The sequence below is a fragment of the Sarcophilus harrisii genome, chromosome 2, assembly GCF_902635505.1.
Source record: "Sarcophilus harrisii chromosome 2, mSarHar1.11, whole genome shotgun sequence".
Lineage (NCBI taxonomy): Eukaryota > Metazoa > Chordata > Mammalia > Dasyuromorphia > Dasyuridae > Sarcophilus > Sarcophilus harrisii.
Window position 1 is genome coordinate 9,379,399 of NC_045427.1, and position 27,415 is coordinate 9,406,813.

Here is a 27,415-nt window from a genome sequence, read left to right on the forward strand (position 1 = left end):
AAAATATACTAGTGGGGGACCTCAAATTTATCCCATTCAGACTGGGATAAATCTAATCATAAAATAAGAGATAAATAGAAGTTTTTAAAAGTTATATATGATAGGTCTCTGGAAAATATTGAATGGAATTAGAATTGAAGGGAGTATAGCTATATACCATCACACCTTTGCAAAAACTGACCATATATCAAGGTGTAGAAACTACACAAACAAATGCAGAATAGCAGAAATGTTAAATGTATCCTTTTCTGAGCATAACATAATAAAAATTTACATTTAGTTAAGAACCTAAAAGAATGAATAGGTCAAAGAGCAAATCATAGAAACAATCATTACAACAATTAAACAACATATCAAAATTTGTGGGATGCAGCCAAAGCAGTACTTAGAAACAAATTAAATGTTTACTTCAATAAAGAAAAGAAAGATCGGCTAATTGAATATGCAACTAAACAAATAAATACAAAATTGCCTCTCTCCCCTGATTAAATACCAAAATACAAATTCTGAAAATCAAAGGAAAGATGAATAAAATTAAATGCAAAAAATACCAAACAAACATCAGGCTAGGAGCTGGTACTATGAAGCAACATCAACAAGAAAATAGATAAATCTTTGGCTAAGTTGATTTAAAAAAATTGCCAGCATAAAAAATGAAAAGGGTGAATGTAAAGCCAATAAGGATGAAATAAAAGCAATTATTAGGAGTTATTTTGAACAACTCTATGACAATAGAACTGACCATCTAAGTGAAATAGATGAATAATTGCAAATGTATAGAGAAATAGAATACTTACATAACTCTATCTTAAAAAAAGAAATTGAAGAAGGTATAAAAGAGTTCCTTGGGGGGAGTGGGAAGACTCAGGAACATATGGATTTACAAGCAAATTCTATCAAACATTTAATAAACAATTAATTCTAGTACCATTTTAAGTTGTTTGAAAAATAGGTAAAGAAATCCTACCAAATTCCTTTTGTGAAACAAATATGATTTTGATAGTGAAATCAAGGAGAGTAAAAACAGAGAAAGAAACTACAAATTAATTTCCCTAATGAATATTGATGCACACATTTTAAATAAAATACTAAGAAAGAGATTACAACAATATATCACAAAAGTCACACAATGACCAAGTCAGATTTATGCTAGAAATGCAGGGCTGATTCAATATTAGGAAGATTGCCCATATTAATAACAAAAACATTTTAAAAATCATATAATTACTTCAATAGATAGAGAAAATACTCGACAAAAGTATAACACTCATTCCTGGGGAAAAAATGAGGAATAAATGTCACAGGAATAAATGAAACTTTAAAAAAGCTAAATAATGTCTATCTAAAAACAAATAATATCTATAAAAGAATAGAAGAGAAAGCTTTCTAATAAGATCAGGGTAAAGCTAGATTTACCCATTATTATTTAATATTTACATTATTACTATTCAATTTGTACTAGAAATGCCTGTTCTAACAATAAGACTAGAAAAAGAAATTGAAGAAATAAACACAGGCAATGGGGAAAGAAAGCTATCATTTTTTGCAGATATAATAGCATACCTAGAAAACCCTAAAGAGTCAAGTAAAAAAAAAAAAATGAAACAATCACCAATTTAGCAAAGTTTTAGGATAGAAAACAAATCATCTCCAGCATTTTTATAAATTACAAAAAAAAAAAATGCAGCTGGAAGAAACAAAAAGAGAAATTCCATTTAAAATAATCATAAACAGTATAAAATATGAGAAAATTTACCTGCCAAGACACACACAGAAACATTATGCACATAATTACAAAGCACTTTTCATAAGAATAAAATCAAATCTAAATATTGGAGAAATATTAATTGCTCATTGGTGGGCTGAGCCAATATAACAAATAACAATTCTACCTAAATCAAGTTACTTATTCAGTGCCACGACAATCAAACTATCAAGGAATGATTTTCCAGAGCTAGAAAAAAGTAATAATAAAATTCATCTGCAGGAAAAAATAAAAAGATTAACAAAATCAAGGAAATTAGTGAAAAAAAATGTGAAGGAAGCAAATTTAGTAATATTAGATCTCAAATCATACCATAAAGCTGTTATCATTAAAACAATAGAAATAGAGTGATTGATCAATGGAATAGATTAGGTAGAAAGTATACCGAAGCAAATGAGCACAGTAACCGTGTTTGATATACCCAAATATCCCAGACACTGGGGCAAGAACGTACTGTTTGATAAAAACCACTAGGAAAACCAAAAAGTAATCTGGCAGAAAATAGGCACAAACCAACACCTTACACCATATATCAAGATAAGCATGTGATTTTTACATAAAGGGTGATATCAACAGTCAACTGGGGGAGCATGGAAGAAATTACCTGTCAAATCTATGTATAGGGGAAGAGTTCATGACCAAACAAGACATTGAGGGGTTCATGGGAGGTAGAATGGATAATTCTGATCTAAACTGGATAGTTTTATTTAACTGAAATTAAAAGGGTTTTGTGCAAAGGCCAAAATAATGTAGCTAAAATTAGAAGGAAACAATAAAATAAAATTTAAAGAAAAGCAGGGATGGGGAAAATTTTGTAGTAAATTTCTTTGAAAAGCACATTTCTCAAATATATGTTATAAGAAAACTGAACCAAATTTATAAAAAATGGATCCATTCCCTGATGGATAAATGATGAAGGCATATGAACATTTAGTTTTCAGAGGAAGAAATCAAACCTATCAATAATTATATTAAATAAAATCTCTAAATCACTAATAATTAGAAAAATGCTAATTAAAACAACTCTGATGTACTACTTCATATCCATTAGATTAGCTAAGATGATAGAAAAGGAAAATGACAAATGCAGAGAATGTGGTAAAGTAGGTGCACTAATGTACTCTTGTCATACCGAAGAACTAGTCTAACCATTTTGGAGAGCGATTTGGAACTATATGCAACATCTATAAAACTTTGACCCAGAAATACTAAGGGTTGTATCCCAAAGGAAGCAAAGAAAAGGGAAAAGGACCTATTTGTACAAAAATATTTATAGCAGCTCTTTTTGTGGTAGCAAAGAATTGGAAATCAAGAGAATACCCATCAAGCGGGAAATGCCTGAACAACTCGTGGTATACAAATATGATGGAAAACTATTTTGCTATATGAAGTGATGAAGGGGATGGTTTCAGAGATTTGTTTGGGCTGGTGCAAAGCAAAGTAAGCAGAATCATAAAAACAATTCACACAGAAACAGCAATATTGTAAAGATAATTGACTTTTCACAGATTTAGTAATACCGATCAATACAATCCACAATTATTCAGGACTCATGATAAAAAAAAATCCTACTTCCAGATATAGAACTGATAATCTCAGAGTGCAGATTGAAGCATATTTTTTCTCCTCCTTTCAGCACATTATGAGTAATATAGAAATATATTTTGTAGAACTTTATATATGTGTGTGTATATATGTATGAGTAAATATGCATATATGGATATGTTTATAATATATATGTATATAAATGCACGTATATATATCTGTATTATAATTCTTGCCTTCTCAATGACAAAATGGTAGGGGGAAGTAGTGAGGGAGCAGAGAATTTGGAACTGAAAATAAAAACAAAATTGAATTAAAAAAATAAACTGATGCTGATTAGATGGAGTTTGGCAAACATTAAGTAGGGAGCTATCAGGAATTTTTTGCTGTAAGTCACAGTGAGGTTCCACAGAGTTAAGTGATCCATGTATTATCCTCCATTTGTACATCATTCTCCATGGCTACTCCCTCAGGGCCAGGGCAGAGGGTGCCACCAAGAACTAAACTGAATTGAAATGAATGAATATTTATTGAGTTAATGGAATAGGTTCAGCTGGGATGTAGGAGACCTGCTTTCTACTCTTGCCTCTGTGTGTTCTTAGTCACTTCTCTTCTTTCTGGGATTCAATAAAATGAAGTGACCGTTTTGAGATCCTTTCCAGCTCTAAGTCCAATAATTTTATGTCCTGCAAAGCGTAAACTGGTCTCCATTCCCACCAACTTTCAAACTAAAGGCATTACATAGGGAAAGAAGAGGCGCATACGGAGAGATAAGGCTTGCGAACTTTAATGCATTGGGATCAGCAACAGAGCAGAGGGTGTAGGAGGAAGAGCAGCGCTAAGGAGGCCCAATGGACCCAATCCTTAGAAACACTTCCTGTGGACAATGGAAGGCCCGGCCTCATCGTACTCTGGTTTGCTGATCCACATCTGCTGGAAGGTGGAGAGAGAGGCCAGGATGGAGCCCCCGATCCAAACCGAATACTTGCGCTCAGGAGGAGCGATGATCTGTGAAGAACAAAAGGGAAATATGATGGTTAGGGTTGGAGGCAGTAGGAAAGGATATGCTGACATCTCGTTGGCCTTTCCCAGGACCCTTCCTAAGGGGTGATATTCCACTCTAAGACAATCAAGACTGCACCTTAGAGATACCATAAAATTCCTTCACCTGAAGTTGGAAGATGTCTTAGAGGCCATTGAATGAAACCCTCTTCATTTTACATTCAGGGAATGAAGTTACTTGTCTATGGTCACATAATAAGTGAGGATCAGAATCAGATTTTCTTTTTTTTTTCATCTTTTTGCTGCAGCAATTGGGGTTAAGTGACTTGCCCAGGATCACACAGCTAGGAAGTGTTAAGTGTCTGAGATCAGATTTGAACTCAGGTCCTCCTGACTTCAGGGCTGGTACACTCCCCACTGCGCCACCTAGCTGTCCCTAGAATCAGATTTTCTACTCTGGTTGTCTGGCTCCAAATACAATGTTCTTTCCAGAACAATCCATTATCGCTTATAAATAGACAGCTCTGAGTTTGGGAGAAATTTCCCAATGGAGGGATTTCCCAAGGGAAGATCCTTCCCTCTTTCAACAGCATTGATTTGAATGAAATCTGTGCAGTGAGAGGAGGGCATAGGAAGGATCGTCCAGTGACCAAAGCAGAGCGAGCCTTTCTGTGCAGGGCTGGGAACCAAGAGAAATGGGAAATGGCCCACCTTAATCTTCATGGTGCTGGGGGCCAGGGCTGTGATCTCCTTCTGCATTCTGTCTGCAATGCCAGGATACATGGTGGTTCCCCCAGAGAGGACATTGTTGGCGTATAAGTCCTTCCGAATGTCAATGTCACATTTCATGATGGAATTGTAAGTTGTTTCATGAATGCCTGCAGACTCCATACCTGTGGCACATGATAGTCTTTAGTTAGCATCTTGGAGGATGCCATTCACCAGGACTTTCCTATTACTAAACCTCAGGTTCATCCTTGACTCTTTACTCTCCTTTACCACAATTTTCATATGCATCAGTTACAAAGTTTTGTCCCTTCTGTCATTACAGAATCTCTCACATTTCTCCTCTTCTCTCTGCTCATATGATTACCTTCCTCATTCAGTTCATTTCTCCTTTGGATAACATAACGGCTAGTTAGTCTCCCTATTTCATCTTTCCTCCTCTCCAAATTAGCCTCCACAAAGCTATCTATATCATCTTAATGTTCAGGTCTACCTATGGCACTTCCAGCTCAAGAATCTTCAGTGCTTCCCCATTGCTTCTAGGATAAAATACAATATCCTTTGTTTCACCTTCAAGGCCCTCTCGATCTCACACTGCCCTGTTTTTCTATGTTTATGTATTTATTCCAGGTTTATAATTTCTCTTTATTATTTATTATTAGGCTGCTAGCTTATCAGGGACTATTTTTTCTTTTCTTTGCTTCCCCAACACTTAGCACAGTGCCTGGTACATGGTAGACACTTAATGTGTAGAGGGCTGGAACAATGAGGAGCCAAACCAGATATTGTTAGCAGGTTACCTCTAGCCCGAAGGGTCTTATACCTTCCCCAGAGTTCTCACTATCTGTGGCCCTCTACAAAATATACAATTCAATTGTATATTTGATCAATTGACGTCGTGCACTCTTGTGTTTTAGGCAAACTGCCTGATTCTATGGATTCTACGCTCTCTCTTCCATTTCTGTGGCTTTGCACATTCTATAGTCCTGTATTCTGTCCCCAAGCCTCACACCTGGAATTATCTCTCCAGCTTAGAATCTGGTATTGCCTTCCAGGGTTCCATTGCTTTTAGGAAGCCTTCCCTGATATTTTTAGTCATTAGTGTTCCCTTCATTGTTTAGATATTGAATGTGTTCCCTCCTTTTCTACCCCACACAGTGATTGTAAGTTCTTGGAAGGCAGGGACCCCTTCTCCATGTGTCTCTATCTCTCCAGGCCTATCAGAGAGCAGTTACTTAATAAATCCCTGTTGAATTAAAGCAAATACTGTTAGTTAATTCTTAATGAAGTTATATCTTATCTCCCTATCTAGAATTGTATGCTTTAAGAGAGAAGGTACTTTATCTTATGTTTTTATATGTCCATTTTATCATGTTCATGGTAGATGCTCAATTAAAGTCTATTGACTGATTAATTTGATCAGCCTGGAGAAGGCAATAATCCCAGAAATGGATTTTTTTTTTTTTTTTTAGTACTTTCTGTATTGTCGAACTGACTTAACTCATGGGGATTCAATTCCTACTCATGCAACTATTCTTACACTCCTTTGGGAAATCGTTTTAGTACTCTAAGCTGATTAGGGCTCAGTTACATTAAAAAGTAGTTTACTCCAAGGTCTTCCCAAAGGAAAATATCCTTTCAAATTCTTCCTCTCTGGTTTGCCATCTGGTTTTCTACATAGCAGTTAGTATGATATAGTTCAACTATATCATTGGCCTAAACTATAGCATTGGACTAAGAGTTCAGATGTTCAAGTCTACAACTACCTTCTTCCATTACTAAATTGGATGACATCTATGAACAGAGTCAGTCCTCTTCTTTGGGGGAGGCTGTTATAGTCACCAAAGAGAGACATGACAACTCACTGAACTAAAAGAGGGAGGTAACCAATTTCATCATGAGTAAAATTAGAGTTCTGGATGAGAGAAACTACGAAGGTCCTTTCTGATTCTAAATCCTATAATTAAAAATTAAAAGAAATTATTTAGGCTGTAGGATTGGTTTCCCCTTTTCCTACGTGAAGAACTCAGTCTTCCTCTCTGCAACCCACTCTCTACAAGGTCCCCTCAACACTTCTCCATCTTGCAGGATCTCACCAATGAAGGAAGGCTGGAAGAGAGTTTCTGGGCAGCGGAAGCGCTCATTGCCGATGGTGATGACCTGACCATCAGGTAGCTCATAGCTCTTCTCCAGGGAAGAAGAAGTGGCAGCTGTGGCCATCTCATTCTCAAAGTCCAGGGCCACATAGCAGAGTTTCTCCTTGATGTCCCTTACAATTTCACGTTCAGCTGGTGGGAGAATCAAAATGAGAGAGAACAGAGTCACCTTTTCCAGTCTTCAAGTTCATTATTCTGGGAACTGTGGGATACTTACTTCCATTCCCATCAACTACTCAATATCAGAGTCTTACTAAGATTGTATAAATCCTTTGAGTTACTGACACTGAAATTTCAGTGTCAGTGTCATTTCATGATGAACAAAATGACTTATCTCATTTATCTTTGTCATCTTAAAATATTAAAGTTAAGATCTCCAAGAAAAGCAATTGCCAAATGTTTTCTCACTCACACATAGAGCTTAGTTGGCCCCAGAAAATCCTGGGGGATGGACTTCTTTCACTAGTGGATATCTATAGGAGCTTTAGTGCTAATTATTGTCAACTCTGCATTTATGCAGAATAGCCAACCGCCTCTATAGTGTTATTTGAAAGAAGCCAAGAAAGGCCTTCTTAGAACTCTCTGCTGCCTAATAATGAGGCTATATTTTAGCTGTGGCCAATGTGCTGAATTGCTTTTATTCTTCTCTACTGATCTTTTTTAAGGGAGGGCTTTTATTTGGGGGAGTGACAATGATAGTGATAAAAACGAGGAGAGAAAAAATAGCATCAATGAAACATTAAAAAATTACAGAAGAGCAGAAGGAAGCTCCTAAGGGAACACACAAAACTAGGGCATTACTGGAATTGCCATGGGAAATTTCACATAAAGTTAAAAAAAAGTGAATTTGTACATGATCTTGATCATCCTAGTATCATAAATAACCCACTTTTCCTGGGTTTTTTTTGTGTATTAGGATAAATTCATCTTTGTTGATATTTGTGAAGTTTATAATAATGAAAAAGAAAACATTTTTTGAAGGCAGGAAAAAATCTCTAGTAATAATGTCTGAAACAGCATCTTTAAGGTTTCTGACTTGTAGTTTATGGCTTCCTGCCTTCTCCAGAGACTCTTCAAGTCTTTATCTGGCATTAATATCTTGGTGTGAGTTGGTTTATCAGCTTTCCCCAATGGATAACTAACACGGGAAAAAGCTTGGATGGGGGGACAGGGAAGGGAGGTGACCCAGATCATGAATCGCTGTCCATTGAGGGCAGCTAGAAAGGCAAAATAAGGTCACAAGGTAACCAGAGAAGAAGAGAAGCAGGGGTGCTGACCATGAACTTGACCCACTTCAGTCTGATTTTGTAAGAGTGAAATGTTTCCTTGCTTCTCATTAACCTCCTCCCCGTTCCTATTCTGTGTATTCTCAGAGACTGAAAAACTCAGATTGCCAGATATATATTCCTCAGGCTTGATGTTTCCCATCTGTAACTCTTAAAATTCTTCTCTTTACTGGAAACAAAGGGAATGTCCATCACTTAGGGAATGGGTAAACCAACTGTGAGAGACAAATGTTATTTTTCAGAAAAAAAGTGAGGAAAAAGATTTTTGAGAATGTAATTAGACAGTAGAGAATTATAGAATTTGAGAGGTGGAAAGAGCTTTAGTGGGCACTGATCTAGTTGATCCAGGAAAGAATCCCCCCCCTCCCCCCTGTGACACAGCCAAGAAGTGGGTGATCAACCTGTACTTAAAAGGCTTTGAACACCCCTCATTACTAGGAATCTTCCCTGATATCAAACCGAAATCTGCATCTTCAAATGTCCCTACATTTACTCTTGGTTCTTGTCCTCTTGATGTGGCCATCTTATTCCCAACTTTCTCACTTCCTCCAGTCATTTCTTATATGGCACAGACTCAAGACCTTTCTGCAGTCTGGTTGCCCTCCTCTGGATGATTTGTAGCTTATCAATGCCTTTCTAAAATCCTGATGCTCTGATTCATTTATAGGAATATGGTATTTCAGAGGAGGTCTGCTCTTATCAGAGTAGAGGACATTGGGGTGATCATCACCCTATTTCTGAAAATTCAGCCTCTTCTAGTGATGTCTAAGATTGAATTAGCTTTAGTAGTGACCACAAATCATTATTGCATCTCCTTGAGCTTGTACAAGGTCCCCTAAGACTCCTAGATCTTTTTCAGAACAATTGCTGTCTCTCTATGCTTCCTCCAGCTCACATGTGTTCATTTGTTTTTTATATCTAAGTGAAAGACTTGATGTTTATTCCTTGTAGAAACTTGTATAAAACAATCCAGAAAGAAGGAAGCAGAGCCAGGGAAAAATGTACAAAATGACTTAAAAAACATGAGTGAAAATAACATTAAAAGAATCCAGAGCCTGAGTAATTCTAATGGATAATTTTAGTTTAGGAGATTACCTAATGAAACACATGTCTCTCTTCTCAACCAAGAGATGGGTGACTGAGGGAAAAATGTTGCATACATTGTCATATAACAACACTTAGCAGGTTTTTTTCTTATTTTTCTTATTTATTTTCTTTTCTTATTTCTTATTTATTCTTTTTTTTATTACAATGGAGAGGTCAATTTATGGTTGGGATAGAGAAAATGAGAATAATATAAAAATAAACTTTAAAATAAAAGCTTATTTCACACCTCTCTAAAGCTTTCCCTGAATCCCTCTCTTCTCCCTGTTCCCCCATACCTGTGGTCACAAAGGAGTAGCCTCTTTCTGTGAGGATCTTCATGAGGTAGTCAGTGAGATCCCTGCCAGCCAGATCCAGACGCATGATGGCATGAGGCAGGGCGTAGCCTTCGTAGATGGGCACGTTGTGGGTGACCCCATCTCCTGAGTCCAGGACAATGCCTATGAACAAGGAAGCAGGATCCATGAAACTCTCTTTCCCACTTTCCCCCAATCATCTCCCTGATTACTGAATGACTCCCGGATTTCTAGCGTTCATCCTTTCATCTTCCAGGTCCCTCATCTGTCAAATGAAGTGATGTTGAGATGATCTCTGAGGTCTCACCTGTGGTCCACATGAATACTTTTGAATCAATTGTGATTCAGTTGATATGGTTCTCCAATCAAACTCTACTGTCTCAGTCCCATGGTCAGTAGCCTGATCTTTATGATCAGTGTTTACATGAACATATGTACACAAGCATACGTGTGCATACAAACCCTCAACCACAACTTTGACTACGGCTACAACTAACTATTGCTTGTCTTACATCTGTTGTGGTGTAAAGGACAAGTGATCAGAAAGGGAGGTGGCTCAGTCATGTGCTAAGAAGGAGGGGTAAAAAAAAAAAATAACAGTCCACATACACATGGAAGTTTGCAGAGAGCTTTTCAGATATTAACTCACTTAATCACTGCAACAAGCTTGTGAGTTAGGTGATATTATTATACCCATTTTTCAGAAGAGAAAATTAAGAGAAATGCAATGATTGACAATGGTCTGAGGCAAGATTTGAACCTGGAATTTTAGATATCAAGCTCAGAACTCTGTCCATTGTTCCACTTAGCTACTGTAACAGATGGACAACACATGCTCCCTGTTGACTCTCAGAATGTAAAAAAGATTCAAATGGAAAAGGGCCTTGAACATATCAGTTTGATATGATGGGAAAATTTTTAGTAAGAACCTAGAGGAGATTTGGGGGAGACACGTACCAACTCACCCAGGCTGAGAAGTCTGGCTCACCATCTGCAGTGATGGAGCAAATGGACCTGAAGCCCAACTCATTGATATATTGTCATGTTCTTTTCACTTTATAGTGAGAATAGTGGTAGGGGGGCAGCTAGGTGGCACAGTAGATAGAGCACCAGCCCTGTAGTCAGGAGGAGCTGAGTTCACTTCCTAGCTGTGTGACCTAGGCAAGTCACTTAACCCTAATTGCCTCAGCAAAAAAAAAAAAAAAAAAAAAAAAAAAAAAAAAAAAATAGTGGTAGGAATCTAATTGCTCCAACGATATAGCAATAATGCCTCTGATTTCTATTGTGCCCCCAACTCCTCAGCACTGCCCTGGGAAGCAGGGGATACAAAGATAACTTTTCCTATTTGACTGGTTTGGTTGATCAGCTCCTGAGTATTGTGGTCATCTCATTCTCATGTGTAAACCATGTAATAAGTACATGTCTCCTCCATATTTCCCCTACTGTCTCTACTCTCTTGCCTGTTAGGATGTCCAGCAGAGGGTGAGCTGGGCTAAGGGAAGGCGATGAGACCAGAGTAAATGCATTACTTAGAATTCAGAGGATCAGGATCTCAAAGCATAGAACAGAAAAGGAAACAGACTTAGGAATGGATCCTCATCAATTATTTGTTGAACAGTAGGAGTGGGGAAGAGCTAAAGCATGGGTCAGATTTGAAGAGTTGGTATTCTCTGTGTCCTTACATGGATCATCACACATCTCTAACACTTATTATTGCAGAGTTGACTGAAATACCACCAGAGAAACCTGGCTCTCCTACTAGAGTCTCAACCAATTCCATAATCCATAGATTAGGAGGAAAAAGGGACTTCTGAGGTTATTGAGTCTAACATGAGTTTAATTATCAAGTCTAGTCTTCTGGACTAAATAAGCTCTTGAGAAGCTGAGATTCACCTCCCCCTGCCCCATCTACTGCTTTTTCTTCCCCTTTCCCCCCAACTTCATCATTTCACAAGGGCAGGGAAGTCAGTGCAGCTCACCAGTGGTACGGCCAGAGGCATAAAGAGACAGAACAGCTTGGATAGCGACATACATGGCAGGGACATTGAAGGTTTCAAACATGATCTGAAATGTGGACAGGAGACAGAAAGTTAACGTAATTCAACAGACATTTCTTATGTTCTGTGTATCTGATGCCCTCCTTGGAATATAAAAATCCCAAGTTTTCCCTGATCTCCAGGTGCTTAAATTATTCTGAGAAGATACAAAATAGAAATAGACTACAAGGATGATGGAGAATGGAGAAAAGAAAAGGAAGAGGAAGAAGGAAAGAAAGAGAAGGAAAGGAGAGGGGAGGAAAAGAGCAAGAGAAGGGGGCAGAAGAGAAAGAAAAGGAGACAGAAAAGACCAAGGAAGGCCTTATTTAATATGTGACCTAAATTAAACCTTGAAGGAAGGAAAACCCTCTGAGAAGGAGAAAGACTTTCCAGGTAAGGAAAAAGCTTAAAGAAATGCATAGAGATTGGAGGTGGAACAGTGTTTGTGAAGAGTAGCTTAGAAACCAGTTTTACTAAAGGGGAGAGTTGGTGAAGGTGCTTTCAAAAGAGGCAAATGGAAGCCAAAGAGTGGAGAGCTTTAAATGACTACTCAGGAGTTATCTTTTGTCCAATTTGTTGTTAAAGGTTTTTGAAAATGGCAGGGATATGGTCAGATTTATGTCTCAGAAAGATTATTCTGGCAGTTGTGTGGAAACCTGAGTAGGACTGGAGAGTAGAGTGGGAGAAGCAAAATCAGTTAGGAGTCTATTGCCATCACCTGGGTAAGAGTTGATGAAAACCTTACCTAGGATGATGATTATCATATCCTAGGAGTGCAGAGAAGGGGACAGATGCAAAAGGCCTATGGAGTTAGAACTGACAAGACCTAACTGATTGGCTATGGGGATTGAGGGAGAGAGAAGATGGAGGATGATTCTAAAGTGGAGAATCTGGGTGACAGGGAGGGTGGGGATGCCCACAAAACAAGTAGGGAAGGTTAGAGGAGGGGCAGGTTTAAGGAGGAAGAAAATGAGTTCTGTTCGGATTCTGTTGAGTTTGAGATGTTTAATGGGACATCCAAGAGCAGATGTTGATGAATGTTGGCAGCTAGGAAGAGGCATTAGAAATGGGTGTATAAATCTGAATGGTATCTGCTTAGAGATGAAGGAGTCTTCAGAACTTTAAGCCCATGTGATTGCATCCACTTGGATGGTTCATCAATTACCACTGAAGATCAAAGGCCCTCCACATCTTAGCAGATGCTTCATGAATTGCTTTACCATCACTTGATGGCTAATTTTCTATGATTGAGCTTTCCCAAATTTAGCAGGCTGAGCTTCTAATATGGATATTCAGTATCACCAGGGTTAGGCTTGAGTCATTCCTACCTTAATAAGACCTGTTACCCTTTGGGAAAAATCCAAAACAAAACAATAAGTGTATGTATGTGTGTGTGTGTGTGTGTGTGTGTGTGTGAGAGAGAGAGAGAGAGAGAGAGAGAGACAGAGACAGAGACAGAAAGAGACAGAGACAGAGAGAGAGAGAGACAGAGAGACAGAGAGACAGAGAAAGAGAGAGAGAGAGAGAGAGAGAGAGAGAGAGGAAGGGAGAGAAAGATGACCTACATGAGATGGCACCTAAGCATTCCCCATTACTGCTCTCCTTGCATCTCTTACTTGGGTCATCTTCTCCCGGTTTGCCTTAGGGTTCAGAGGAGCCTCTGTCAGCAGGGTGGGGTGTTCTTCTGGTGCAACTCGTAGCTCATTGTAGAAAGAGTGGTGCCAGATCTAAGAGAGACAGAAGTCACTTTCAATAAGCAAGCTCCAGCCAAGCCAGAGGATCCAGGGCAGAAGTGCAATGACTATGCTATGTTCCATCCAAAGATGAACTCCAGAACAGAGCTGAGACTTGGAGACCTGTTTCCCTCTATGTAAAGCAAAGAGGATAGTCACTTTGTTTTGTTTGCCTCAGCTTTCTCATCTGTAAAATGGGAATAATCACAGCATCTCTTTCTGACAGGGATGAGAATCAAATGAGTAAAATTCATGAGGCCCTTAGCATAGTGTCTAGCATATAAATGTTAAATATTATTATTGTTGTTGTTCTATTTTGCATCCTATTCCCTCCCAACTCTTGTTCTATATTCCAAGATCTCATTCAGCTCTTATGTTTTATACTCTATGTTCCAAAGTACTTCCATGGTCTGATGTTCTATATTCTAAGATTCTTTCCAGCTTTGACATTATATGTTCTCTATCTAAGGTTCTCTCAGTTCTAATATTCTAGGATCCTCAGTGCCTCTCACTTCTGACATTTTAAAAGTCCAGGATTTTGTGACAAGGAACCAAGATTCCCAGGGTCTATTCTTGCAATTCAGTGGATCCTTGGCTTGAATAAATCCTTTCTTTCTTGTGTACTAGTTTTCTCTGCCACAAAATGGGGAAGAATGAAGCTTGATGCAGAGATCTGGGGCCGGAGAGTTCTGAGCTCCTCAGAAGCAAGTACACGGTCAGGACAACCTATTCTCATTAAAAATGCCTTCAATAAGTTATGGCATATGAGCATAATGGAATATTATTGTTTTATAAGAAATGACAAGCAGGCTGATTTCAGAAAAGTCTGGAAAGACTTAACATGAACTGATACTAAATGGAGTAGAGCTGAACCCAGAAAACATTGTACACAGCAACAAAATTATGTGGTAATCAACCATGATGGACTTGGATCCTTTTCAACAATGAGGTGATTCCAGGCAATTCCAAAAGACTTATGATGGAAAGAGCCATCCACATCCAGAGAGAGAATTAAGAAGACTGAATGTGCATTAAAGCTAGTGTTTTCATCTTTTTTTTTTTTTTTTGGTTGTTGTTTGTTTGTTTATTTTTGTTTTCTTTCTCATTTTTTTTCCTTTTTGATCTGATTTTTTCTTGCACAGCATGATGAATATGGAGATATGTTTAGAAGAATCGTACATTTAATCTATATTGGATTACTTGTTGTCTAGGGGAAGTGGGGAAGGGAGGGAGAAAAATTTGAAACACAAGATTTTGCAAAGGTGAATATTGAAAACTGTCTTGGCATGTATTTGGAAAAATTTCAAAGTATTTCAACAAAAAGAAAAAGAAAAAGAAAAAAACTGTATGGGGCGGGGCTCAGTACCTTCTCCATGTCATCCCAGTTGGTGATAATGCCATGCTCAATGGGGTACTTCAGAGTCAGGATACCCCTCTTGCTTTGGGCCTCATCTCCCACGTAGCTGTCTTTTTGGCCCATTCCTACCATCACACCCTGTAACACAAAGAAGAAAAAGAGTTTAGGCAAAACTTTAAAAATGTAGCCTTCCTCAAAGATGATGGGTTTTCTGCCATATTGAATCTGTAGCACTCAATCTAGAAATTAAGACTAAACCCTTCAATGCTTTGCATTCTTTTCTAATTGTTCATTTGTTTTGTTCTAATCTAACAGGACTATTTATTCCTGGAGGGCATGAGAGCCTCCCCAATCCCTGGATCCCTGATCTCTGAGTTGAAGGAATTTTGGCCAATTTTATAAAAAGAAAGAGAGGAAGGAGGATCTTGTTGCCACTCTGCCAAGTCATGCAAGCTTTTCTTGGCTCCTTCCCTTTTCCTCCTCCCTTCAAAGAAAGCAGCCCAGTCTGTTTTTGGAAAATTCTCAGTCCTTGCTGGGTCCCTCATGCATTAGCTGAACTCTCCCCATGCAGCTTCCCCATAGTGGGTCTGCTCCCCTGGGACAAAGAACAAAGTGGATCTCTCTTATATGTGGCAGGCCCAAGAATACATGAAGACAGTCATCTTGTCTTCCCATTTGAGCTTATGATACCCTCTGAGGTGCCCTTCTCTGGACATTGTCTAGCTTGTCAATATCCTTTCTGAAGGAATTTGGTTCCAGAGAATGGAAGCCTTCTCTGGTAGTTGAATTTTACAGTCTTGTATATGATTCTTACATTCTAAAGTCTAGGTTATTTCCCATTTCTGTGTTTTCCAGTCCCTTTCAGCTAGCTGACAGAGTGGCTAGAACACCACCTCTGGAATCAGGAAGATCTAAATTTAAAGTTGTCCTTGGATACTTACTTACTAGCTGTGTGAACATGGGCAAATCATTTCGCCTCTATTTGTCTCAGTTTCCCTATCTGTACCTACTTCCTAGAGTTCTAAGGCTCAAATGAGATAATTCTGAAGCATAGTACCTGACACATAGTAAGAACTATCTAAATATAAGCTATCGTCATCATCATCATTATTAGTCACAGTCATCATCTGCTGAAAAAATAAAACTCCAAAAACCTTCCATGGTAAAATCAAACTCTAATCTTTTCAAAGACTCTCGTAGTCCTGGAGAAGAGATTGGGAAACACTCTTTTTATTTTTCATTGAAGATGTGGGGGGGTTGGATGTGAAATGTGGCAAACACGTTGGATGAAGTCATTGTGTAGACTGACTTTAACTGCTTTTTTTGTTTGTTTGTTTGTTAAATGGGAAGACATAGAAGAAGTAGAAGGAAGAGCTAGAACTAACAATGACTATGATAGAAGAATAAATGGCATCAATTAAACTTAAAAAAGAAGCATTAGTTATTCTTCATAAGAATATTCATATTCTTCAAACCCTATAATCCCAGATAAATCCCTCACCATTCTTTGCTCACTGTAAGTGAACTCTTCTATGCCCCAGGTATCATAATGTAACACCAGAGAAACTGAGGCAAGATAGAGATTGGTTTTTAATCTTTTAATGTGAGACTGGCTGGCTGGCTGGGACTCGTCCAAAGCTCTCAGCACTAGAGGAACTGAGCAGGAAATTTATAGAAAGTTTTAGCTAACTAGGGTTTGCAAGCAGGACACAAAAGCCAAGAATGCAATTAGTCTAATATTTTGCAGTTATTATTTTTACTAGAGAGAGAGAGAGAGAGAGAGAGAGAGCAGGGAGAGAGGAGTTAACCTGGTATTTACAACTTGGAGATTGGCTCCAGCCCTATAGGACACAGGAAGATGACCATTCTTGGTTAAGGGGACTATAATGAGGGTACAATTTAGGGCGAGATAACACAATTCTATTTCCAGGATAGTTTGGGACAAGGATGGAGTCAGAGTGGTGGGCACCTGGACAGTGTTTTTCTTTTCTATTCTTCATTGTGTCACAATGGTATGTGAAGATGGTCAGAACTTCAAGGTTTTTCCTGAGCTCTTTTTCCTAAGGACAAGGATGGGGAAGGTGGGGGTGGCTCTACAATCATCATAATAATAGAACTGGTATTTCTGTAGCACTTTATGCTATCTAGCTCATGTCTTCCCAAACTTGATGATGTCAGACATGAGGGATTTTCCCCAACACCATTAACCAAGAATCAGAAGCAAAGCTTCCAGTCCCAGCTTTGGCACAAACATTGCTATGACTTTGGGCCTTATTTTTGAGCCTCAGTAAAATGAAACAGTTGGATTACACCCCTAATGTCTATAGGCAGCTACGTAGCACCATAGTGTATTTCCTGAGTTCCCAAGTGGTCTCAGGCACTTGCTGGTTGTATGACCCCAAGGAAATCATTTCCCCCTGCCCGAGACCACATGGGAACTCAGGAAGTACACTATGGTGCTACCTGGTTGCCTGTAGCACAGGGAACTCCCTCTATCAATGCAGAAATAACCATTCAGTTGCTCAGGTAATGGACAGAGTAAATGAATTGCCAAGAGTCCCCCAGCCTGTAAAGATCAGGATTTGAACTCAGGTTTTCCTGACTTTAAGGCTGGCTCTCTCCCCACCAATCTAAGCTGGCTGCCAAGAATTAATTAATGGGAGGGGGGGCGATTAATATGATCTCCTCTCATCCCTCCACCATTCACTATGCAACCCTTCCAAAGCAATGACACATAATGTTTGGACACTGACCTGATGTCTTGGGCGCCCCACGATGGAAGGAAAAACTGCCCGGGGTGCATCGTCCCCAGCAAAGCCAGCCTTGCAGAGGCCGGAGCCGTTGTCACACACGAGGGCGGTGGTCTCGTCTTCACACATGATGGGCTGAGTGAACAGATTAAAGGACACGAACACCTAAAAGAGTGCCAGAGAGGTCGATGGTTAGAAAGTGCTCCAATGCAAACCTGAGCATCTCAGTGCAGGAAGTCTTGACCTCCAGTTCTCACATACCCTTTAGATCTGATTCCCTGTAGTCAGGGAAAGCTGTCCAGTATTTTGAAGAAGAGCGCCATGGAGTCAGGCCCCTGAGATCTGGGGAGCCAATATTTCTATTCCACAAAAACTTAGTGAGATGCAAAAGTTGCACCTCTTCCATCTCACTTTTCAGAGCATGTAAACTCTTTGAGGGCAGGGATAGTTTATTATTATTTTTTTTTTTAGGTAGTTAGATGGCTAGTTGTCAGAAAGCTGGACTTGGACTCAGGAACATCTGAATTCAAGAGCTGCCACTCTGGGCAAATAATTTAACTTTTCTCAACCTCAGCTTCCTTGTCTAGAAAATGGGGGTTATAATAGCACTTCTTCAGAAGCATTTAGAGCATCAACTAAGATAACACAAGTCCAGTGCTTTGCAGACTTTAACATGCTTTATAAATGGTAGCCACTGCATTCTTGTTGTTTGGATCCCCAGTGTCCAGCATGGTACCTGGATGCCCCACAATGCTCCGGTGCATCGTATCTAGCAGATAGAAGAAGCTTAACAAATACCTATTGAAGGCAGGATCCTGGCTCTAAATAATTTGATGCTCTAAATGCTTCTAGAGAAGAAACTAAGGAATAAAGCCAGGAGGCAGTAAAGATACCAATACAAAAGGGAGACATTTCTTGCCCTTGAGAAGTTTACGTTCTCCTAGGGAGCTACAATATTTTCACAGGTAAATATATACACAAAGTAAATGCACAGTGATTGAGGCTGGCGTTGGGGCCGGGAGGAGACATGAACAAACACCAGATAAGGAAGAAATATTTCTTGAGTTGAGCTTTGAAGGTAGCTTGGGGTTCCAAGAGGCAGAGGTAAAAAAAAAAAAAAAAAAAAAAAAAACAGGGATGGTGGCAGCTCGTGCAAAAGCATGGCAATAAGAGATGGACTGTCATTGAAGGGTCTTTATCTGTGTCATTGTTGAATGAGATCATAACATTATGAGTCTTGAGCTAAAATGGACCTTAGAGATCATGTGAGAGGCAGGAGATTTGTTCTGAGTACCTTCTACAAATACTTAGAAACACGTGGTGGACAGAACACTGGATTAGAGTCTGGAAGATCTATATTCAAAAATTGTCTTTAGATATTTACTAGCTCTTAGAGCAAATCCTGTCATCCTTCTGTACCTCAGTTTCCTCATCTGTAAAATGGATATATTAATACTTGCTGCTACACGAGGTGGTTTTCTACAGGTTGAAGACTAAGGTTAGTATTGTTTTCTCTTGTCTTGTTTGCAAGTGAATTGGATTTAAGTGAGGCAACACTGCAAAATCAGCAGTCTCACCCTCTCCTTCAGAGGCCATCTGTGCTGAACAGCAAGACATAGATCAGGATGACGGGAGATAGCCCCAGATGCAATAGGAGACTTTGATCTTTTTAAGGCAAGGTCTTTATGAGATTTAAGTTGTCTGAGGCAAGACCCATTCAATCATTAAGGCTAGGTAGGAAAAAAGGTAAAGATAACTTTTCTTAAAAAAAAAGAAATTTTAAAAAAAATTTGGGGAGGGGAAGATCCTCAGGGTTTTGGATGGTAGTTTCTAAGAAGATGCTTTGTAATTGCTTTTTGAGATTCAGAGAATGAAGGTTTAAATTATTGCTCCACTATTGACTAGCTACATAATTTCGAGTAAAGTATCTCAACTTCCTCAATTTTAAAGGTGATAAATGTCAGTGAATCTTCCCAAACTTATTTTCCATTATCAGCTTTCCAAGTTACCCTCCCTCCAAGCACACACAGAGAATGTTCCTCTGTATCTCTATCCATTTAAAGAAACTCTATCCTACCAGCAACCCATTTCAAATGCAGCTTGTACTAGGAAGCCTCCACTCAACCTGAGGTTGGAAGGGAATTCTTCCTCTTCATACTCTCAGAGAAGTTGGTGCTTCTCCTGCAGCATTCCAACTCTGACATTTGCTAAGCATCTACTTTGTACAAGGCATTCTTTTAGAAGCTGGTGAAAAAGATGAAAAAAAAAAAAACTACCTACCCTCAAGAAATTTAGGGACGATTAGGCAAGTAAGGGCAGAGATAAAATGGGCACAGATTGGAGGCAGGAGAGTGCAGTGAAAAGAGTAAGTAACTACTTTTTTGTTGTTAATCTTTTAATTTGATTTATCATATTCTGTTAGTGAGTTATTGAAATCTCCCAATTTGATTTTTATAATTTTTTTGGGGGGTATATTATTTGGTTGTGTTTAGTTTCTACATTTCTGATTGTTTAAAAGTTTAATATTCATAGTTTCTCATTAATCAAGTATTATATAAGTTCTTTTCTAACCTCTTGATATTTTTGAGCTTGAATTGAAATTTGTCACCTATATCATTAATTCAATCTCACACTTTCTTGAACTAACTGTAATATGGCATCTTTTAACATTAGACATATTTCTGACATTCTACTGGATTGTCTTAATCTCTGGTGCCTCACTATTTGCTTAATACATGCTTGTCGAATTTAATTGAACTGTTTAACCTAAAGTCAGAGGATCTGCATTTGATTGTGATCATTGTGACTATTTGACTATGACTGTGGGCAAATCCCTTAGTTTCTCTAAACCTCAGTTTCCTCCCCTGTAAAATGAAAGGCTTAAAGATCCTTTCCATCTCTAATTTCTATGAGCTAAATTCAAATGTAAAGGACAAAAGAAGAAACTAGACCAAATAACTGAGAAGAGAGCAGGGTAAAGACATTTTAGTAGGAGAGATTAATCACAATTCTGCCTGGTCTTACAATTAATTTTCCTCCTGACTTTTCTTCTTAACAACAGAGCATCAAATGGTAGAACTGGGATGGACTTTGGAACAGAGAACATAGAACTTCAGAGTAGGGAGGACCTTAGAACACAGAATATCAAATGCTAGAGCTAGAAGAGGCATTAGATCAATATAGAACATGGATCGTTAGCTGGAAAGGACCTTAGGGGGGAGAAAATATTGTGAAAGGGGCCTGAGACTAGGAAGGTCACTGTTAGAAGGAAGCACAAAGGTCTTTTAGGCCCATCTTCTCATTTTTAGATGAAGCTATGAGTTTATTGAATTAAGTGGAAATAGCAAAAGGCAGAACCTACAAAGAATTAGAAAACATTGCAGCCTGGAGAACATGATCTAACTCCATTTGCAACTGTCCAAAGGGTCAGGAAAGGGGGGCGTAGTGAAATGAATTCTGGGGATTCTTCTTTCTCCTCCTTTCTCCAATAAAAGTCTGTCCTTTGGCTCTTTTGGGATCCAAATGATCGCTTAGCAACAGAGACTGGCCTCAGTGTCGGGTCCAGGTGTGGGGAGGGAAGAGATGCCCAGAATTTGTTCCACTGATCCCTCTTCTATGAATCATTTCTTGGGTCTTTCAAAGGCAGGTCGACAAATAGAGTTAACCAGAACTACAATAATAACAGCAATAATAATAATAATATGATGATGATAGTGATATTTCGAAGTACACAGCAGAAAAAGTGATTGGAAAGGGACAAGGAAGAGAAGGGATGCTTTATTTATCTGTTAAAGATTGAATACTTACTTAAAAATAGAATTTATTCCCAACAAGATAGAACAGTGGATAGCGTAGCAAGCATTTTGTAAGTAGTTTTAAGTTTTTCAAAAAGCTATATGTTTTATCTCAGTTGGCTTGGAGTAAGCAAATCATGAGTTCAAATCCTGCCACAGATACTCTGTGATTCTGGACAAGTAATAACCTCTTTCAGTCTCACTTTGCTTGTCTGCAAATGGGAATAATAGCAGCACCTACCTTACAGGGTTATTGTGAAGATCAAATGAAATAATATCTGTAAAGCACTTTGCAAACAGTATTGTATAAATGCTAGCTATATATACATACATAATATACATCTGTATATATATATATATATATATATATATATATATATATTTTTTTTTTTTTTTGCTGAGGCAATTGGGATTAAGTGACTTGCCCACGATCACACAGCCAAGAAAGTGTTAAGTATCTGAGATCAGATTTGAACTCAGGTTGTCCTGACTTTAGGGATAGTGCTCTATCCACTGCACCACCTAGCTACCTCTATTATTATTATTACATAAGGCATTTAAATATGTTTTTTTCCCCCCACTGGCAGTGAATCAATTTAGAAGAGTAAAATGATAATAAACCAGCCAATGGAAGAATCTGGACAATCAGGGGTTCCTTTTACTTGAATAATTCTGAAATTCTGACCAAAAATGGTCAAAGAGGAGGCAGAGCAAGGGAGCCCTGGAAAGATCCCAATCTCCTCAAGAAGTCTTTGAGCGAGCGAAACCAATGAATCTCGCATTCATTGTGCTGAAAAAACACAAAGTTGAATTTGGTTCTCTTTAATGTTCCCAAGAGACACTCAAGAGGTGTCAACTCATTTGGAAAATGGTACCTGGATTGCTCCTTGTCTGATTTTTAACTCTTTGTTGTTTATCTTCATTTTAAAATACATGTCCCTGTTCCCTTATTATGATTGTGTCACCTGCTTAATTTTGGCTGGCTGGGAGCAGGGGTGGGGGGGGGGAGAAATTCAGCAAGAAATGGGTGCTCATGAGTAATGGTTTTACGTAGGAGATGGACCAAAATGGATGCTAGAAACCCTCATGTAGCTCAAGGGTCTATATTGTAGTGCTACATTGTTTAGCCTTTTGAAATGTGCTCATTGAGTGGAGACCTTAAAAGACATTCAGTCCCATTTTACAGACAAGAAAATGGAGGCACATGGAGTGTGATTTGGGCAGTCACATGGGTAGAATTTGAGGCAAAACCCCCCCCAGGAATTCTGTTTCTAAGCCAGTGCTCTTTCCACTGCCTTTTCCTTGTAAGCAGTCCTGGGAGGGAGGAAGTACACATCCCCATTTTACCCCTGAGGAAACTGAGACAACAGAGATTCATGTCACACAGCTCATATGTGTCTGAGGGAGGATTTAAAGTCATTCAGGTTTTCCTGAATCTGAGCCTGACTCAGTCTCCAGGTTACCTTCCACTTTACCATATTATAGGGCTACAAAGCCCTTTCCTCCCGGTATCCTCAGATATTCTCTGCCCCTACGACTACTTTTCAGGAATATTGACTTTCTTAGACTTCTAGGTTTGTCCCTAGAAGGGACCTTTGCCACTCCCTCTTCTCATGGGTCAGAAATTCGAGGGAAATGACTTGCTCGGACCTTTAATAAAGGGCTGTCCTGAGGAGGATGGAATAGCTTTGCTCTGATCGATCCCAGAGAGCAAAAGCAGGATGGAGTGTGGGAAGTTGTGGAGAAGCAGATGGAGGATCGGGGTCTGGAAAAATAACACGGAGGAGCTGTCCAAAAGGGATGAGTAATCTCCGCTTTGGGGAGCTCTTCCTCGCGTGGAAGTCTCCGGGACAAGGCTGAAGAATGATCTGTTGGCTGGCTTTGCCCGAATTCTTTTTTAAAAAGGCATGGATTGCATTAGCTCCTGGCTGCGGAAGTTCCTTCCGTTCTAAGCTTCTGGGATTCAGTGATTGGGAATCAAGTTTTCTGCTCTCTCTCCCCATCTGGGTGCACAAAGGACCCAGTCACCCCTTTCACTGGACCTCAGGCTCCAAAGGAGCCAACTTAAGGGATCTTAGTGGCTCCATTCAGCTCTAGATCTGATGATCCTGGAAGTCTTTTCATGTCTGAACTTTGACTGCCTTGTCTATAAACTAGAAGGTTAAAAGCCTCGCAAGCTCTCCTTCACAGGGAGGGCCCTGATGGTGCTTCAGGGGAAAGAGTCCAGGGCTCAGAGCCAAGGGAGCTCCAGTTTGTGTTCTGGACAGTGGCCAGACTGCCCACTCTGGAACCGGGGGAGCCTGGGCTTGTATTCTGGACAATGGCCAGACTGCCCACTCTGGAACCGGGGGAGCCTGGGCTTGTATTCTGGACAATGGCCAGACTGCCCACTCTGGAACCGGGGGAGCCTGGGCTTGTATTCTGGACAGTGGCCAGACTGCCCACTTTAGAACTAGGGGAGGTTTGACTCTAATTGCTGGTGTTTATCAGCTGTGTGAAAATGGGCTTGTTTCAGCCCCTCTGATTCTTAGTTTTCTCTAGTGTAAAAGGTGGGACAGACAGTTCTCTTCATAGTCCCTCCTTCCCAGTGAACCCCAAGTGAGATAGAGAGGCTTTGGCAGCTTCATTGCTATCCTAGAAATGTTGGCTCTTATTATTTCAAGGTTCCTTCAGTCCTAACAACTTGCCAGTTTTGTAAGTCCGAGGGCACCCTACAAGTCTAGGGCTGGCGTACAAGATGAGTGGGGAGACTGGATTTTTAATTTCCTTGGCATAAGGAACCTCCTGCCAAAGCAGGCTGCCATTTTATCTACAAAATATGGTCTTAGAGAGTTGCCTAGATTACTGAGAGGGGAAACAGAGTCACAGAGTCAGTGTTTGCCAGCAAGGGGGACTTGAACCCAGCCAGGTCCCCCTAGCTTTAAGGACAGCTCTAGTTTTAATCTGTCCTGTGGGCTACAGTGAGTGCCTCTCCTAGTTCTAAGATATTGTATTAAAGCAAAGGGTCTGGTTTTTCTCCCCTTGAGGTCCTCAGCTATATGGGACCAGCTGGATTTATTTATTCACCCTCAGCCAAGAGGAAATCTGAGGGCAGGAGTCTCTTAGCTCATCAGTCAAGCCTGAGGCAAACAGACTCAGCTTCTCCCAGGGAAACGCGATTCCCATTTTCCCCAAACATGGAAATCTTATTCCTACAAGAGATTATCTAGACAGAACATTCATTCCCTCTGAAGTCCCAGCCACCACCAGTTCATTCAGAACAATTTGCGTGGCAGACACAAAGAGATGAACTATGGGATTGATTGGAGCAACAGTCTGCTGAAACCCCGGCCCTCCTCTCAGAACAATATTTTTAAATGCATAAGGAAAAATCCACGGGCTTCCAAAAGACAGTAAATCACACTGAAATCTATTTGATATAACAGTTTTTTAAAGTTCACAGCCCTCAGCTTAAGAGCTCCTGATTCTAGTTGGACTCTCCATTTTCCAGATGGGGAGACAGGCTCGGAGAAGCTTGATAAGGGGAGTGATTTATTCACTTAAAGACCCAGGCGTAATAGTAGCAGAATTTGAATCCATGCCTGCTGCTTCCAGACAGGGTTCTTTCCACTGTGCCTTATATCCTTCACTTTATTCCCCTTCAGGACCTAGACTAAGCCATGGGCAGGAGAAACCTCCACATCACCCTGTGGTCTCCCTTTTTGAGGGAGCCTTGAAATAAATAACCCGTGGCTATACAACTCACAACCCAGCATCCTTCCCCACATCGTCACACTCCCTAATGAGCTTTGCTCCTGTTGTTTAGTAACTTTCAGTTGTGTCCCATTCATCGTGACCCCTTTTGGGATTTCCTTGACAAAAATACTGGAGTGGTTTGCCATTTCCTTTTCCAACTAATTTTACAGATGAGGAAACTGAGGCAAACAGAGGTAAGTGACTTGTCCAGGATCACACAGCTAGTAAGTATCTGAGGCCAGATTTGAACTCAGGACTGCTGTCTTTCCACGGCCCCACACCCTCTCCCCCCAAATTGTAAATGGTGGGCTTAGAGCTTGAAAGCCTTCTGCTACCAGACCTGAGTTGGAATCCCGCCTCTGCCGCTTGCTAGGCGGCCAAGTCTCAGTTTCCTCATCTCCAAAATGGAGAACAGATATGTCACCTACCTCTCAGCATCACTGTGAGGTTCAAGGAAGAGCAAGTATGCAAATTGCTTTGCCAACCTTTAATTGCTCCTCAAATTTTAGCTGGCCTTTCTTTCCTTGCCTCTTCATCATCCTCACTATCATAGGCAGAGGGAATCTCCGAGATTTGCTTCCAGGCTCACGTCGGGCCTGATCAAGTTGTCTCTATGATTCTGGACAAGTCACTCGACCCCCTCAGGACCCCCCGGGCACCTATCTAACTCTGTATGGGGTGGGGGAGTGGAGTTTTCTCACTATGAGCCTCCTGCCCCGGTGAAGTCACAGTCCAGCACCAAACAATGAGCTCATGGGATCAGGGCTGGAAGGGACCCCAGAGCTCCCTGACTACAGCCTCCTCCTTTATAGGTGACTAACCCAGGCTCATACGGTAGCCGAGGTGGGATTCAAACTCAGATCTTTTCACTTTACCAATGTGCCTCCATGGCCCATTGTACAGATGACTAAACTGAGGTACAGAGAGAAAGCAGCTTCAGAGTCCGGATTGGAACCCAAGTTCCATGACTACATCCAGTATTCTTTCCACAGGAAAAGCCTCTTCTGAATGGACCAACCTTCTTCCTACTCTTAGTCCCTAACATAGTTTTCCTTGTCCCTAACATTGTTTTCCTTGAGAATGATGGGAGTTAGAGCTGGACGGGAGTGGCCATGGTCTTGGGCTTGGGGGGGATTGGTGGAGGGTTCCTTGTACAGCCCATCCAGCAGGAGGCATCCTGCTGCCCAGTGAGGGGGAACGCCCAGCTCCCAGAGTGACCTCAGAGCAGAGCAGCCCCTTGTGACACGGGCATGGAGACTGCCCAGGCAGTTAGCAGCAGAGCCTGGTCGGGTCCCATGCCCTCTGGGATGGCCTGGCTTTCCCTTATCTGTCCCGGCAGCCCGGCCGGAGCCCTCAGAAGTACTGAAGTGAGATTAGAGAGGTAGCTGTCCACGCAGCACCCCTGGCAGTGTTTGCCCCAAGGCAGGCACTTAACAAATGAGTATTGACTGACCCTTAGATCCCTAGTCTCAAGGAGGGCCTGGGGGAGAAGGGGGCTCTAACTTCAAATCTCACTTCACTTCTGGAGACTCACTTTCCTCATCCATACAGTGAGGGGACTGGGCTAGCCCTCTGAGGCTTCTCTAGCCCTCCCCCACTCTAACCTGGATTTAAATCTAGCTGCAGGACCTTGGACAAGTAACCTCCCCTTGGGGCCCCCGACAAAGGGGTCGGACTGACTTGGCCACGGAGCGTCCCCGATCCTGTCATCCAAGACCCATCCAAGTCACCGACTCAAGCAGCCCAACCAAATCCCATGCCCTCCTCCTCCCTCTGTCTCCCTTCCTCCCTCCGACTGTCCGTCCCAGAGGCCTCAGCACTGCCGCAGCTGAGAAGGCTACTCACCGAGGTCGCAGGATTTCCTGGTTTCAGGGCCCTGGATCTGCTGGGGCTTTGGTATAAATACCAGAGCAATATAAAACTTGGGAGGCGGATCTTCCCCGAGCAGATCCCCTAAAAGGGATGACTTAGGGTGTGTTGGAAGGATTGCCATATAAGGTCTTTTATTTCACTATATTGACCCGGAGAGGGGATGCCGGGGAGTTGAATGAATTATTCCTTTAAAAATGTATGCAAAAGGCCCGGAGAGGTGGAGCCAGCCCCTGGGTGCTACTAGCTCTGTTCCCTTCC

At 40.5% G+C, this 27,415-nt stretch overlaps 1 protein-coding gene across 3 annotated transcripts; it reads right to left on the reverse strand.

The window, feature by feature from the left end:
* Positions 1 to 4,081: 4,081 nt before the first annotated feature.
* Positions 4,082 to 27,226, reverse strand: ACTG2 (actin gamma 2, smooth muscle). 3 transcript variants are annotated; one of them, XM_003758721.4, is made up of 9 exons: positions 27,131 to 27,226; positions 17,760 to 17,921; positions 15,016 to 15,144; positions 13,533 to 13,643; positions 11,860 to 11,944; positions 9,863 to 10,024; positions 7,135 to 7,326; positions 5,024 to 5,205; positions 4,082 to 4,318 (listed from the first exon to the last, which is right to left on the reverse strand). In XM_003758721.4, the coding sequence occupies exons 2-9, from the start codon at positions 17,883 to 17,885 to the stop codon at positions 4,175 to 4,177; spliced, it is 1,131 nt and encodes a 376-aa protein (XP_003758769.1). In that variant the 5' UTR covers positions 17,886 to 17,921; positions 27,131 to 27,226; the 3' UTR covers positions 4,082 to 4,174. The 3 variants fall into 3 exon arrangements, with proteins under 3 accessions (XP_003758769.1, XP_031805495.1, XP_031805496.1); XM_031949635.1 differs by lacking the exon at positions 27,131 to 27,226 and adding an exon at positions 25,771 to 26,041; XM_031949636.1 differs by lacking the exon at positions 27,131 to 27,226 and adding an exon at positions 25,714 to 26,041.
* Positions 27,227 to 27,415: the final 189 nt, after the last annotated feature.